Raw genomic sequence first — 15,025 nt, forward strand, 5'->3', positions numbered from 1 at the left:
AAAGCACAAAAAAGAAGAAGAGAGAATCGATCGCAACTCTGCATCGATTTCAGAAGGACTCGCCTTTTTAGACTTGACAAAAACAAGAAAATCGGATGCATGGACGATTCCTTTATAACGCATCTGAGCCTGGAGATATTTTGTCTTTGAAGGGGAGCTGGAAATAACGGATCTGTATTTGAAGCGCATCCAAAAACATTCATCTTGGTGCAGAGAGGGAGGGGGGTGTGGGGTGGGGGGGTCTTTCTCTTCTGCCGGATCAACTAAAAGACTTTAACGACCCAGTTCCATCCCTAAAGTCAAACTTGTCCTTAAAAACCAAATGGTATTTTGAGGAGGCCGCGATCAAGACAATGGAGGCGTCCGCCAACGGGTCCAGCTTTGGGATCGACTCGCTGCTGTCCCGCAGGCCGGGAAGTCCGCTGTCCAAAGTGGACAGCCTGGCGGGGGAGTGCCGCTCGCCTCTGGAGTTCAGCCCGAGATCAGACGTGGAGAGCGTCTGCTCGTCGCCCCCGTCGCCGAGGAGGGAGTGCGTGGACGAGGCGGCGCAGAGGCAAGGTCACGGCGCCGGCCTGCCACCGCATCTCCAGCACGCGCAGATATCCGCGGGGTCGCAGCAGAGGACCGTGACCTCGTCGTTCCTAATCAGAGACATCCTCGCGGACTGTAAGCCTCTGGCGGCCTGCGCGCCGTACTCCAGCAATGGGCAGCCGACGCAGGAGGCGGGGAGGCTGGCCTCGAAGATCGCGGAGGACTTTATGGAGAAAATCCACAGCAACTCGTCATCAGACAGCGAGTACAAAGGTAAGGACAGAAAAGTGCAGGCGGAGCCGGACGTGATTTAACGTTGATATAGAAACGTCGCCATTTGTTCCTTTTTGTTGACGTTTTATTTTTAATTTTCTCTGATCTGATCACTTTTATCTTGTCAGCTGTGTGTCTTAAATTTATATTGATTTGGAAGAAAATAAAAAATAAATACGTTTAATATTGCAGTCATTCTGAACGGTTCACAGAGGGGGCAAAAGAAAATTGGGGGGAAATTTATTAAATAAATTTAAAATATGACACCCATTAAATAATTTATAATTTATAAATCAAAAGATGTCGTTAAAATACAAACATTTGTGTGATAGATTTTGTGCATTTTTAGATTGTTATTTATAATAATTATTAAGATGATGAATAATAAATGACACTAACAATAGACATGCAACGCTGCCGAACGGAAAGAACAGGCCGACGTGGCGGTTTTTGAATGTTTTTATTAATGGGAGGAGGGGATGATTTTTTTTATCAACCCAATGACGCTTCATTGATTAGTGTCCTGGACTTGAAGCCTTCAGTGAGGGGGAACATCTAACCGATTAGAGCTGCCTCGTGGTGACGGTCGGGCTGATGCGTTCATCTCGTCTTCATTAAATGCGTGCTGTATTATGTAGCTACATTTAAAATCAACGAGTGCGGCGCGAACGCGTGACGCGTTTGAAAGCAATCCGCGCTAGCGCGATATCCAGGAAGCATCTGTTGATGTCAAGGAGGCAGGATGGGAGAGATGACAGGGTCGCCTGCAGATAAATGCCATCAAGGGCCTCTCTGTTTCCAATCATGTCAGCCATAACAGACATGTCACCTCCGCTGACAGTTTCATGAAGCCGCGCCTGGAAGGACGACGACCGCGGAGGCAGGGGAAATAGAACCGGTGTACGATGGGTCTACGTCACAACAGACATTATTAGTATTATTATTATTATTGTTGTTATCATTGTTATTATTATCATTTATTATTATTATTATTATTATTATTGTTGTTGTTGTTGTTATTGTTATCATTATTATTATTATCTTTATTATTATAATTATAATAATAATAATAATAATAATTATTATTATTATTATTTGATTGATTGATTGGACCTCACATCTACCTAATCTTTCCCATACGTGCGCGTGCGTGTCAGCAGAGACGTTTGGTTTGAGATGCTCATCTGCGCGCTGACTGATTGATTGATTGATTGATTGATTGATTGATCGAGGGAGCCGCGGGGCCCACAGGGCGGCTGTACGGTAGCTTTGATTTCCTTTTTTAATGCATCAAGGATTTGATGCAATTTGTCTCCGGTGCTAATCAGATTTGTTTCCGCGCTGGGCCCGCCCGGCTCTGATTTCCACTCATTTCCACGGTCCTGTGAAGTTTCTCCGGTCCCGGTTGAAAGGCTCGTCCTTCCCTTGTGGCTCAATTAGGCGGATTATTGTTCTTCTTGAGACGACTCAACTATTCAACTACCAAGATCTCCCGCCTCTCTTTCTCTACCTCTTCATCCCTTTTTCATTCTTTGCTTCTTTTTTTTTATTCCAAGAGAATCGCCTTTGAGGAGTGTCTATATGAATGCTCGCCCTGACATGACTCCAGTCAGACAAGAACAAAGGCTGCGGGAGAAATATCAGATTGGACGTGCGAATATCCGGAGAGCTTTTCATAACAAGTTAAGAGTAAATCAGAAAGCTCCATATAAAGCTTCTTTCTCTCTCGCCGGGTTTTCACACTCGACTCGGGAAGTATTTTATGTATAAAAATCTGACACGTGCTTATTTATTTTTTTTGAACGCGTGACAATAAATTCTAGAAGCGTTTTCATCGCTTCCTTTAAAGTTCCCTTCAGTCTAATATTGGCTAAATGGAAGCATTTGACTAATTTGAGGTTCAAATACTATTTTCTGTTATTTACCATCACACAAAAATGTGACGTAATGATGCAATTAGATTAAAAGATAAATGAAGTGCAGTGTTGTTCCAAAATGGGCCTTCATCAAGTATTTTTAGGAGATACATTAATTATTATTATTATAATTATTACATTAATTCTAGCTAATAAATCAGGCAATTATGAATAAAAAAATATTGTCATTATTCTTACTAATGTATCGTTCTTTTTTCTGTTTTTTTAGTTCACATATTATTCCTGAAAATAATCCTTGATCAAAGGAAACAGCTTCACCAAATGATAAACTACGTCACCATTAAATTGAAAAAATGTATGCATATATTTTTTAGTAATATTTACCTACTAAATAATGCTGCTTCTCATATGTATTATTATTATTATTATTATTATTATTAATATTATGTTCGTCCACACACGCGTGGAAAGTGCGTTCCATTTCGCGTGACGTAGCTTTGGCTCCTCTCACTTTCTTCTGTCTCCGTGTCCGTGCAGTGAAGGAGGAGGGGGACAGGGAGATCTCCAGCAGCAGAGACAGCCCCCAGGTCCGGCTGAAGAAGCCCAGGAAGGCCCGGACGGCCTTCACGGACCACCAGCTCGCCCAGCTGGAGCGCAGTTTCGAGCGGCAGAAGTATCTGAGTGTCCAGGACCGCATGGAGCTGGCGGCCTCCCTCAACCTCACCGACACCCAGGTCAAGACCTGGTACCAGAACCGGAGGTAAAGACCCTGAAGGTTCTATAGATGACGGAGGGAATCTGGGTTCTTACGGCTCGCTCAGATTGGAGGCCGCATGTTACCTTTTCTTTCTCAGCCTTAAGTGCGTCCACGTGAATTCATCCTGAATTCGTCCAGATTCAGAACCCGAGGACACAGATTCATTCAAACAATTCATAAAGCAGACATTCGCGTAAAGGCTTTGGCTTTTAACTTTTACCATTGATAATCTTTTCGGATGAATATTCCTCAAACCTCAAAATGTAGTTTCAGCTCCATCCTCCACTATATTCATCCAATAAATATGATTACCTGCAGCAGCAACCGGAACTTCTGATGCACGATTTGCTCTCATTTTTGGGAGAAACAATTATTAATTTCTTCATTTTCCAGCAACATTTTTTTAAAGGCTTGTATCCGTTTAAAATCACACGCAATGATATTCTGCACGTCGACATCCTGTAAATAAATAAAACTCCATGCAGTGAGACGTCAGCGCAAAAGCGTGTTTTCTGCAGGATGCAGCTCAGACTCAGGCAGATAACTGACACAAACAAATACACAAACACAAACACTTTGGAGTATGAATAATGCATCTTTGCATGTGTGCGTATCAATAATTCACGCAAGCCCACTATATATATAGTCAATTATCTTTATTATGAATTATTTACCTGCATGAAGTGCACAATCTATAACAGACGTCGCAGGGCGTGAATATAGTGGCAGGTGTGAGATTTAAAAATAAAAAAAGCAGATGTAAGCATGACTTCTATGGGAGTATAAACGCACGAACACTGCGCGCATGCACAGAAAGACGCGCTGGAGGCTAAAGCTGCGCGTTTTCTCCTCCAGGACAAAGTGGAAGAGGCAGACGGCGGTGGGGCTCGAGTTGCTGGCGGAAGCAGGGAACTATTCGGCCCTGCAGAGGATGTTCCCGTCGCCGTACTTCTACCCGCAGAGCCTTGTGTCCAACCTGGACCCCGGAGCGGCCCTCTATCTCTACAGAGGCCCCTCGGCGCCCCCGCCGGCCCTGCAGAGACCCCTGGTCCCGCGGATCCTGCTGCACGGTCTGCAGGGGGGCAGCGAGCCGCCTCCGCCGCCCCCTCTGCCCCCCATGTCCGGCGTGCTTCCTCGGCCAGCTCAGCAGCGGTGAGCCGACACCTGCTGAGGTTTTTTTTTTTTATCATTATTATTTCCTTCTTTTTTTATTTCTTATTTTTTTTGTGGGACGCAGAATTGAACTCATTAGGAGAAATGAAACAAATTAAGAAGATGATGAAACACGAGAAGAAGAAAAAGAACTGTTCACGGCCCGTCTGTGTGTGACAAGTCTGAACTGCGGACGGAGACTTGAGACTGAATCTGTGTTAAAAAAAATAATCTTGTCGGGCATGAGCTTTATTTATTATGTATTTATTTTTCAAGATGATGGAAACATCTATTTATTTATTTCATCCATGTTTTAGTGTTGTTGTTTTTTTTACAGAAAAACATTTTGTTTTAGTGTTTTGCCCAACAAAATATGTTGGTGGCACCTCGACTATTTTTATTATTATTATTATTATTATAAAAACGAACCATGCTGAGCATTTTGGATCCAAAGGAACAAGTTGCTTTCTTTTTCGATCTGTACTGACTTTTCTTTTCATGCGAACAAAAAAGATGATCAGCAGTCATAAACTTGTAAATAAGAATATTTTGCATTTTATTAGACAGAGACTGATTTAAAAAAACATGTTTTCGTTTTATTTCCCACATCATGGCGATCCGGTTTAACAATAGAATTGCCAGCAGACACTCTAAAGGCGAACGAATCAGAATTAGTTTTAGAAAAAAGATTGTCTGGTGCTACAGAGAGAAGTACATCTATATGAAGTCTGTTTCTTGTTCTTAGTTGGCGTTTTAGCGGAGTAAAATGTCAAGTAATTTATAAAAGCAGTTTTATTCGAGCAGAGGGGGAAATGGGGAACGCAATCACCTCAGCATTGCTTTTATTGGGACTCGGGTCCACGTCCAGGTGTACCTGTTGATTTGCTATAGATGTATTTGAACAGACGTTGTGCTTTAGTTCTTTCATATCAAGCCGTGATATCCCTTAACTGTTCATCTCCTTTGGTGAAAATGTAAATCAAACTTGTGGAGTGGTTCTCGTATATTTCCTGATTCCCCCCCCCCCCAATATGCTGCTTTATTTGTTTTTGTTTTTCGTTCACCCCCACCCCGTCGACCCCCCCGTGAAATTCTTTTTTTTTTTCTTGTGTGTGTGAAATTCACAGCAAAACTTGGACAGAAAAAGGGGGCATTTGATGTAAAAGAGAATTACTTTTATAAATGTGGAAATAAAAGTCTTTCATTTAATCGCGTGCTTGACTGTGTGACACTGAAAAGACGGAATCAACACGTGGATTTGGACTTTTCTCCACTTTAAACCTCAGACAGCAACAGCTGATCATGCAGCCAAAATATACAGCCTAACAATATAACTATGTGACACACTGTACTGTCACACAGTATTGAAGCTGAAGCTGCACTTTGTGGCCGTGTTGTCCTCATAAATATGATTTCCTAAAGGAAACAAAAGAAAAAACCAAGAAAAAAGACGCAAGAAGCGTTTGAAGCCCAGACGCGTCGGTTCCCCTCTGTTAAAATAAGAGTGCGTTTATTCTAAGCGAACACGTGTCAGTGTCAATGAAGCTGCGGAGATGGTGACGCAGCTCTAATTAAACATGCACGCGCACCTCTGTGCAAGGAGCAGAAAATCAACAGAAATTGGAAGGCCTGGCGGGTTCTCCTATCAGAGGAGACGTGTTGGAGTGATTTCGAACATGCGCTGACGACTTCTCCCTCCTCTGCTTGGTTTAATGTCGATTTAATTTGTTCAATGTTGAAATGAAGGAATGAAAAAAAAGTGAATGAGACGGTCGCCAGCATATAGAGAAAGTGAGCCAACAACCCTTTACAATCACAATTTCTTAAAGAATAAATCATTTGTGTCTAAAGTTGATTTTAGTAGAGGAAGAAAAGAAATCGCCGCTTGTTGATTTAAATCATTCTTATGGTTTTATTTACTTTTTTTTTTTTTGCAAGAACACAATTTGGATTGCAAACACACACATTTAAAAGCACAAATAGAAGCGGAAGGGCTCTGTCCGAGACACGTCCCCTGCCCTGTTACCCCCCCCCCCCCTCAACCCACCCTAACCATTCCCACTTTCCTAAATTAACAGCAGCAACTCCACTTCGTTTTCCATAAACAATGCAGGAGATGAAATATTAATGTCATGCGCGCAATTGTTTAAGTGCTTTAAATGATCCCATTTGGAAATTGATTGTTTCCACCCTTCTTTTCCTTGAGGGTGCTGGATGCGCGCTCCTCTGCCAAACGGCCCCAGCAGCTGGTAGCCGGGCTGGAGCTGCCTGCAGACCGGGGATCAGCGTGGGGACAGCTGGTCAGCGGCTCCACCTCAGCCTCCAACCCCCCCCCCCCCCCAGGACCAAAGTCATCCGTCCGTGGTTTCGTTGGGAGTTAAAGCAGTTCAGACTGACGGACACGACTCGGCGTGTAGGATGTTAACGATTAGACAAAAGACTTTAATAGGTTTTAATTGAAAGTCGATAATGGGCTTGATAGCCAGCTCCCCCTGCTGTCATCCACGCATGGCACCTGTTTTCTGGGGGGGCCTCCGCTTAGTGGCTGGTCAGTGGTCACGCCGTGAAATATCAGACTGACTGGCGAGTTTATGACGCGTAAAATTGCATTAAAAATACAGTGCGCATCAGCAGCGAGCTGGGAAAGGGAAAAGAGGAAACGGGGAATGGAACAAATCAAACACACCCGAACCAAAAGGTTATTATTGTCCAATCATGAGGGTCCGTGACCGATTTAGATAACGACGACCCTTTCACGGAACGGGCTATTCTTGCAAAGTGAACAGCTGATTATAAAAGACCCCCCCCCCCCCTGCCCCCCACCTCCTCCCGTGTGTCTTGTTGGATGACTCGAAGATCTTTCTTTGCATGTGAAAGGCTGGTGGTAAATCCCCCCGGCTCTTACTGTGGATTGTCCCCGGCTCAGGGTTAATGAAGTGCGGATAGAGTCTCGTTGAGCTCCCGACAGGCAAAAAAAAAAAAAAAAGAAAGAAAGAAAGAAAGAAAAGGTTTGGACCCAGAGGATCAGTGACTGTGCTTAATCCCACGGACTACTACTAATAACAATATTCAAAAGAAAGAGCCAAACACAAAAACAACCTTTTGATGAAATTAAAAGTGAATCAAAGCCTCATTTGCATCGCGCTCCTGCTGCGAATTGCTTTTTATATTTCCCTTTTATTCCTTTCAGTGGACCAATGAGGCAAATCTGCAGTTTACATTAAAATCGTTTTAATCCAACGCCATCCTTTTGGTGGGAGAGAAAAAAAATCCACAGGGGGAGATGAAAAATAGATCAATTAAAATGTTCAAGAAACACACATGGCCCATTTGCTGTTTTTACCCAACAATAAACGAAAATAACCAACTTTACAGTTTCGGAAGCAAAATTCTCCTTTATAATCTATTTATTGTGCTTTTAGTCAGAGAGGAAATTACATCATTTAGTCCCACATTTAGTTTATATGTGTTATATGAGGCCTGCAGGAGGGCATTAACCGTTGACAGGTAAAGTATTTGACTTTGATTTTTTTTTTTTTTTTAAAGAGAGAAAGTTAAATATTTCCTTCACATCCAAACGCAAATGTTCCTTTTTGCCTTCAGTGGTTCATTATGAAACATGCAAAACGTTTAAAAATGCCTTTAGAAGACGGGGAATGGAGAAACTGGAAAAAACCCACTCGCGTGCAGTGGAGTAAAAATAGCAGTGGCAGTCTGTGGTAAATGAAGACTGCACGCACTGGTCCCTATATCAACCGCTAAAGCAATCGTTAGCACGGACTCTGGCAAAGTAATCACAAATACCTTTTATTTACCCTTCACATTAAAACCTAAAATCACGTCTTCCAGCTTCATTCATCTCACATAAGCAGCATTTCTTCTGCTCAGTAGCCGGAAGTTAGAAGAAGAGAGAGCTTGGCCTGAAAATGAATCTGACTCAGCAATGAACAGAGACATTTAGGGAGCTGCAAGTACATGATGAAGTACCAGCCAGTAACAGTGTAAAAGGGGAGGGGGGAGGGGGGGGGGGGTACAGGGAGAGCCGTATATAGGCCCCCTGGTCACAGATCTGCTCCTTGCCTGGAGGTACAGAAGTCTGTGAGGACGAATAAAAGCCTCTCAGAGCGGAGGGGAGATACTAATCACTTCCCCAATATGACGGGGGGAGAACTACAAACTTGGGTCAGGGGTGCAGGGATTGACATCCCAATCTCAGCAAATAATGAAAGATTTCCTCTCGCATAAGAAGAAGGGGGGGGGGGGGTAAAGATGGAAGACAGGAGGAGAGGAGAGATAGATGCGAGGAAGAGAGCATTGCTGCTGCAGTGAGTCTCACTTTAAGCCATTCTTTCCTTTCTACTGGACTACAGAAGGCAGTGAACGCATCAAACGACTGACTTAAAGGTGACATATTATACCCTTTTCCCACAAGTTAATGCAGTTCCCAAAAATTTATATGAAATATCTGAGCCAGTCTTTGGTCCAAATAGCAAACAGATGCTGCAGGACAGCGTCCCTCATTTCTGTCTCAAACAGCTCTGCCCAGAAGCAAAAGTATGTTCAGAGGGAGCAGCAGCGCTACCATGGTAACCCGTGAGGGATGCTTTTAGCACACGCAAAAACATTTTTGGCCATTTTTTCCAGAATATTACCACAATAAATAAACTCTGGTCTTGTTCTTCGACTCATGCAGGAGACAGAGCTGGACGTGCGGAGCGCAATCAGGGGGCGAGCGTCTTGGCTCAGCTTCCTCGTCACCATGACGGTGAAGAGAGCGCAGACACAGGGACGCACGCATGTGCTCCCACATCTCGTGCACGTTTCGCCCTGCTTGACGTCAAGCTGAGAGGGATTTCTTCCAGACCTGCCCAAACTGCAAAGGATTGACTGGATGGTTTATTTAGCTGTTTTTGGGTTGATAAGGACCCCAAATCACCAGAATAATAATGCATTGATTTTACATAGCGCTTTTCTAGGTACTCAAAGACGCTTTACATTGTATGCGCATCATTCATTCACTCCATACTTGGTAGGATGACAGGGGCGAGGCTGCCAATCTGAGCCATCAGTCCTCCTGACCTCCGCCGACATTCACTCGCTCACTACATTCACACAGGCAATGTGGGTGAAGTGTCTGCGGGACACAACGATAGTGTACACGTGTGCCAGAACCAGGAATCAAACCGCCAACCTCTCGATCATAGGATGACCCTCTCAGCCACCTGCGCCACTGTCACCCTAAATTGGAAAAGTGAGTTTTTTATAATATGGGACCTTTAAATGAGCAAATATGTTTGACCCACTCAAGAAGGCCAATAATGTAAGTGTCACCAACAGGATGAAGAGGTGAAAGGATTCCATCCTTTTATTAGAGTTTTAAAAAAACACCTTCATTTGGATTTGTGCTCAGTTCCAGTCATGGGCCTGATGTCACTGACGCTATTTCATCCGGGCTGCAAGCCTGGATACATCTAAGGGTCTGTCTACACTCCGAACAAGCTATTTAGCTCTGAAACGGGTTTTTTTTCGTGTGGTTTCTTTTCCTGTTTTAAAATAAATAAATGTTTTTTCACACAACAGGGGGAATGCAATGTTTTGTACATGAATCTACAAAAATGGCTTAAATATTTGAAGCGTGCTTCCAAGACAAGTCACTTTTGAAAATCAGCAGCACATAAAAAATGGAAACAAAGAATCCGCTGATCTCAGTAATGATGCAGAAAATCTCCATTTTGCATTCGTAGCGTCGGGCATATGGGGCTAAACGGTCCGACCATTGCCGACAACGCCACTTTAGGACTTGCACCTAAAGATATAGTTTTAATTTGTTCCGTTGGTCCCAAACTCGTTTTAGCGGGTTTCCCCACCCACAGGTCCGCTCACAGTGATGACCAGCACGGCATTAGGAATTCAAAACATTTATTTACACTCTAAAAACAAAAGTAACAAAAGAAAAGGAGAGACAATGCAGTGACAGTCTACGGCCAACCCGCCTTCGAGACGGGGAAAACACAAAATGAGAACCTGAAGCAAGGGAGGGGAAGCACCTATATACGCCCCCCCCAATCAGTGGTAAATGGGCCACAGGTGCTCCCTCCCACACCTGCCTGCCCAATTAACCCCAATCATCCGGTTACACTATAGAAATGGTGCTATAGAAATACAATTGGATTGAATTGAAGTGTGCAGCACACACACAAGTCAGTCGATGACCATTGTGTTTGCTGTTTCTCTGTCTGTACGTGGCTAAAAACGTGTGCAAAATGGCATCAACGCTTTCACAAGTTATAAAGAGTGACAATAACAGTGGCGTTTTCAAAAGATTATTGGCATAGAACAGAAGTCGGGGGAGTGGAACCGCAACAAAAGTTTCCCCCCTTTAAAGTTGTGTAAATTGTGCTAAAATTATCAATGCTAATGCATAAAAAGATTAGCTAACAGCTGAACTAACAAATTTTGCATTCAGGTGATTATACCCTCTTATTCCTTTTGGCTCATTTTTGACAGTGGGTTAGAGGAAAACAGCAAAACAAAGAAGAAGAAATGAAAAAAAACTACAAGGTGTCTAAAAATTCTGTGTTTATTCTAAGGACATGCGTCAGTTTGAAAAAGTTGGATACCCTGCTTTGAAAACATTGTGCTTTGTTTTAAACAGTTCCACGGTCCATCCATGGCTATGAACGAGTGTAAATTGATCAAGTGAAAAGAAATTCGAAGTGGCATAAAAACAAAAAAAGGAGAACTTGAATGGAGCTCATCTATTCACAAACAAAGTGACTTCCTCTCTCCGTGACCGACACCAGCTTCTTCCTGGGGGTGATGCAAGCTGCTGCAGCCGGGGGCCGGTGGAAGCCACATCCCTATCAGATGACACAGAGATTATTCAATCAATACTTTGTCGTGTTCACAGCAGCTACTACATCCAGACGACACGGCAAAAAAAAACCTTTAAAAAAACCCTGAGGCCCTCACCCCCCCCCACCCCCCGACCAGCCAGTCCCGGAAACGCCTCTGGGACCAGACAACCTCCAGCAATGAGTAAATCTGACGCTGATCTGAACATGACTTTCAAACAAAGACGAAGGCGTTCAAGGAAACAGCGAGGCCAGTCGTTAACCCCCCCCACCCCCCAAACAGGCCTCTTTTTATTTATTATTTCCAGCTGCTGTCAGGATGAAAATGCAAAGTTATTCATCTGCAGCCGAAATAATCAGCAAGCGCAAAAACAGGAGCGAGGGAATACAGGCGAATGAACAATAGCCCGACGGAGGGGAAGCCACACACCGTGGCTTGATATGCCGGCTTGTGATGAACGCATCATCGAAGGGATGCGTCTCGTCACTTCATCGTCATTGGTCATTTGTGGGATTTTCACATTTCGACAAACTGAAACGTTATGTGGATCCTGAAAGATGGAAACGATGGCTCGGCCCTTCAAAAGCACATTTGAATCTTATTAAACACCCAAGGTCAGATTCGTTGTGCAACAGAAACAGCAGGTTCTTCTTTAAAAAAAAAAAGAGTTTTTAACAGAGCAGTCGTTTCTATTTATAAGCAATGCCTGCCATGCGGAACAGCCTATGGGCTGCTCTTATTTGAAAGCAGGCTAAATTAAAGCGAACAGGCAGTTGCTTGGACGCCACGGAGGACCCTGGGGGGTCACTGACCAGCGCCACAGGGATGCCTCTCACGTCATGAACATAAAGGGAGGAGAGGACATCAATAAATGATGAGGAGTGGTATACATGTATTTTTAAAGGTGCTGCTGTGTGATGTCTGGCAGCTCTTTCACATTCTGTCTCCTGGCGCAGGGCAGAGAGCAGAGCAGGACCCTGCATTTTTTTTTGAATTAGTCCACCCCTCCTCTCTGTTTCCGAGTCGGCTGGAGTGAGGAAGGGGTGATGGGCCGAGTAAGAGGGCCAGGTGGTCTGGGCTTTGATAGCCAACAGGTTCCTGCTTTTGCCAGTTCATTGAAAATGCAAACGTAAGACGGAGAAGTCTGAATGCTGGAAGTTATTCTCCCATCCATCAATATGTGATGAGCACAAGTTCAAAAACATGACGTTTAGGAATAATTCATGTTTATTTTGAATGTAATAAAAAGTCGTTTTCACAGTTAACATATTAAGAAATAGAGCCCAAACAATTCCAGACTTTGACACAGATCACCCATTAAACTGCGACTCACGGACAGGCGCCATCACCCGGGAGCGCGTTGGAGAGGCGCATGTGTTGCTTATTCATGAGGCTTGAGTATTAAATGAAGAACATAAACTCTTATTACAGGATTGAGCATGTCAACACTTGTAGTTTTTGCCTCCTGCCAAAGAGTTCAAGACTCGGCTCCGGGGTAAATAATGGGAAAGTTGCAGAAATGCTTTGCAGAGGGAAGCGTCACACCCTGGTTCCTGTCAGGGAGGAAATGATTGATGTTCCTCGTTGTCTCCAAGGGAGCACGGGGAGCACGACAATCGATTCAATCAGCGATGGCAAGCCGAGAATAACAACACAGCCTCGGAAAAAAAAAAAGGTTTCACAGAGTTGTTGTTGTTGTTGTTGTTGCCATCAAATTGTGTGTGTGTGTGTGTGTGTGTGTAGGGGGGGGGGGTCTTATACCTGCAGAACATTCATGTGGCGGAGCTAAAGTCTCGCCTGCTGACACAGCAAACTCGTTAGCGCTACTTTGCCTCTGAGTGGAAATAAGATCGGCTGCTCACGGCCATTAGGATTTAAATCTAAATCAAGTGTGTGTGTGTGTGTGTGTGTGATTGCACGAGCAGCTCACTGATCAGGTCTGGTCACACGCAAATGCCTTAGAGTTAAAAATGTCAATGATTTGCGCTGTGTCTGTCTGCGGCTCCCAACGCTCAAAATGACACAGTTAGCACGTACATTGCTCTTTGCGACAAAATCATTTATTGATCAGTCCCTAACAATCGTTCAAATTGATGATGATTTCAGTCACAGCGATGCGAAAGCTCGTCCTCAACATTGAGGGCGAATCGCTTGATATCAGCATCAATCATAAAAACATGCAGCATGCAAGTTCACATCAGTATCGGCTGCGTCCGGGTCGAACTGAATTCATGTTCACACTCGAGCTAGCTCATTGCTAGCTTGTGTCTGTGTGTGTTGGAGCTTGTTTGCCCACACACAAGGTTCCTGGGTACCTGTGCTGTTGCACGGTGTCAGGTGTGCTCGTGTTTGGCCCAGCGATGTTGGAGAATCAGTCAAGAGGAGGAGGGCCGGGCCTTAAAAGAAAAGAAGCCCTAATTGGACAAGTGAAGCTGGGACCGTGTTGAGACCGACGGGGGGGGGGGGGCAATCTACCTCAGTGACCACTTCTTGACATGCCATTTGCCTCTGAGGACCCCCAGGGCTGGCCGAGCAGCCGCCCAACAGAGCCATAACTCCAGGCCGAGGCGAAGACCCCGGGCTAACAAGCCTGTAACGAAACACCGGCGGGGCCGCGAGAGGAAAGGGAAGTCGGAAGAGTCGGAAAACACTTTTCTGTTCACGGAAACTTTATTCTCCAACACGCAGCTGCCGGAGATCTCACACAGCAGAGAGGGGTGGCTTTAATCGCAAAAAGGAGCGCTGCGGCTTCCCAGCCTTGCTCCGGATCCTAATGTTCATCTCATCATCAGACAAACTGACACCAATATATTTACATGGAGCGGGAACGGCAGAGGAATTTGGAGGCATGTTGCCGGGAAGATCAGAGGCGCGGTTTATAGAATGGAGGCAGCAGAAACAAACAACAGCAAAAGCCCCTGGCTCTGCACACACACGCACACACACACACACACACACACATCAACACAGACGCCCACAGACACCCACACCTATATACGCCAGAGCGGTAGGAAACACACTTCCAGGTTTGAAGTCTGTCTGGAGTGGCAAGCTGAATAAAGTGTGTGAAGCGTGACGCCAGGCAGGAGAGGAAAGCAGCTTCAAACGGTTATCAATACAATTGGCTGCGCCAGGCGCGGTGTTTAACCTCTTTAGCACGCCGGATGTCTGCTAACTGGATGTGACGCTTTCTCTGGAAGGCGTCTTCACAGAGGCTCGCCGGGGCCTGATGGGTATACTGAGAGTCCCAGTTTAACCGTGCGGCGGCGGCGCCGCGTCCCTTTGACAGTCCCCAAACTCAGGCGCGATAACACCAAGAAAACACAACAAATTCTCCCACTTGCAGGAGAATAATAATAACAACAATAATAACAATAAAAAGAAAGGTTGTGAAAAATGTTCAAAACAGTAAATAGTGATTCAAGTGCCTCTCACAAACAGATGTCTTAAGTTAGCCTGTTTATGGGAATCAACTTTTCCTGACTGCTCTCGTAACACTTTATCCTAAGAATATCAGCATCCTCTTACTCGCGGTAAAGGACCAACACCGCGAGCCGCACAAAATAATTCCAACATATTT

General features: G+C 44.5%; 1 protein-coding gene across 1 annotated transcript; it reads left to right on the forward strand.

The window, feature by feature from the left end:
- Window positions 1-353: 353 nt before the first annotated feature.
- Window positions 354-4,594, forward strand: barhl1b (BarH-like homeobox 1b). The gene is made up of 3 exons (XM_068753054.1): window positions 354-804; window positions 3,219-3,441; window positions 4,294-4,594. The coding sequence occupies exons 1-3, from the start codon at window positions 354-356 to the stop codon at window positions 4,592-4,594; spliced, it is 975 nt and encodes a 324-aa protein (XP_068609155.1).
- The last annotated feature ends 10,431 nt before the right edge of the window (window positions 4,595-15,025 follow it).

The sequence above is a fragment of the Brachionichthys hirsutus genome, chromosome 19, assembly GCF_040956055.1.
Source record: "Brachionichthys hirsutus isolate HB-005 chromosome 19, CSIRO-AGI_Bhir_v1, whole genome shotgun sequence".
NCBI classification, from domain to species: Eukaryota; Metazoa; Chordata; class Actinopteri; order Lophiiformes; family Brachionichthyidae; genus Brachionichthys; species Brachionichthys hirsutus.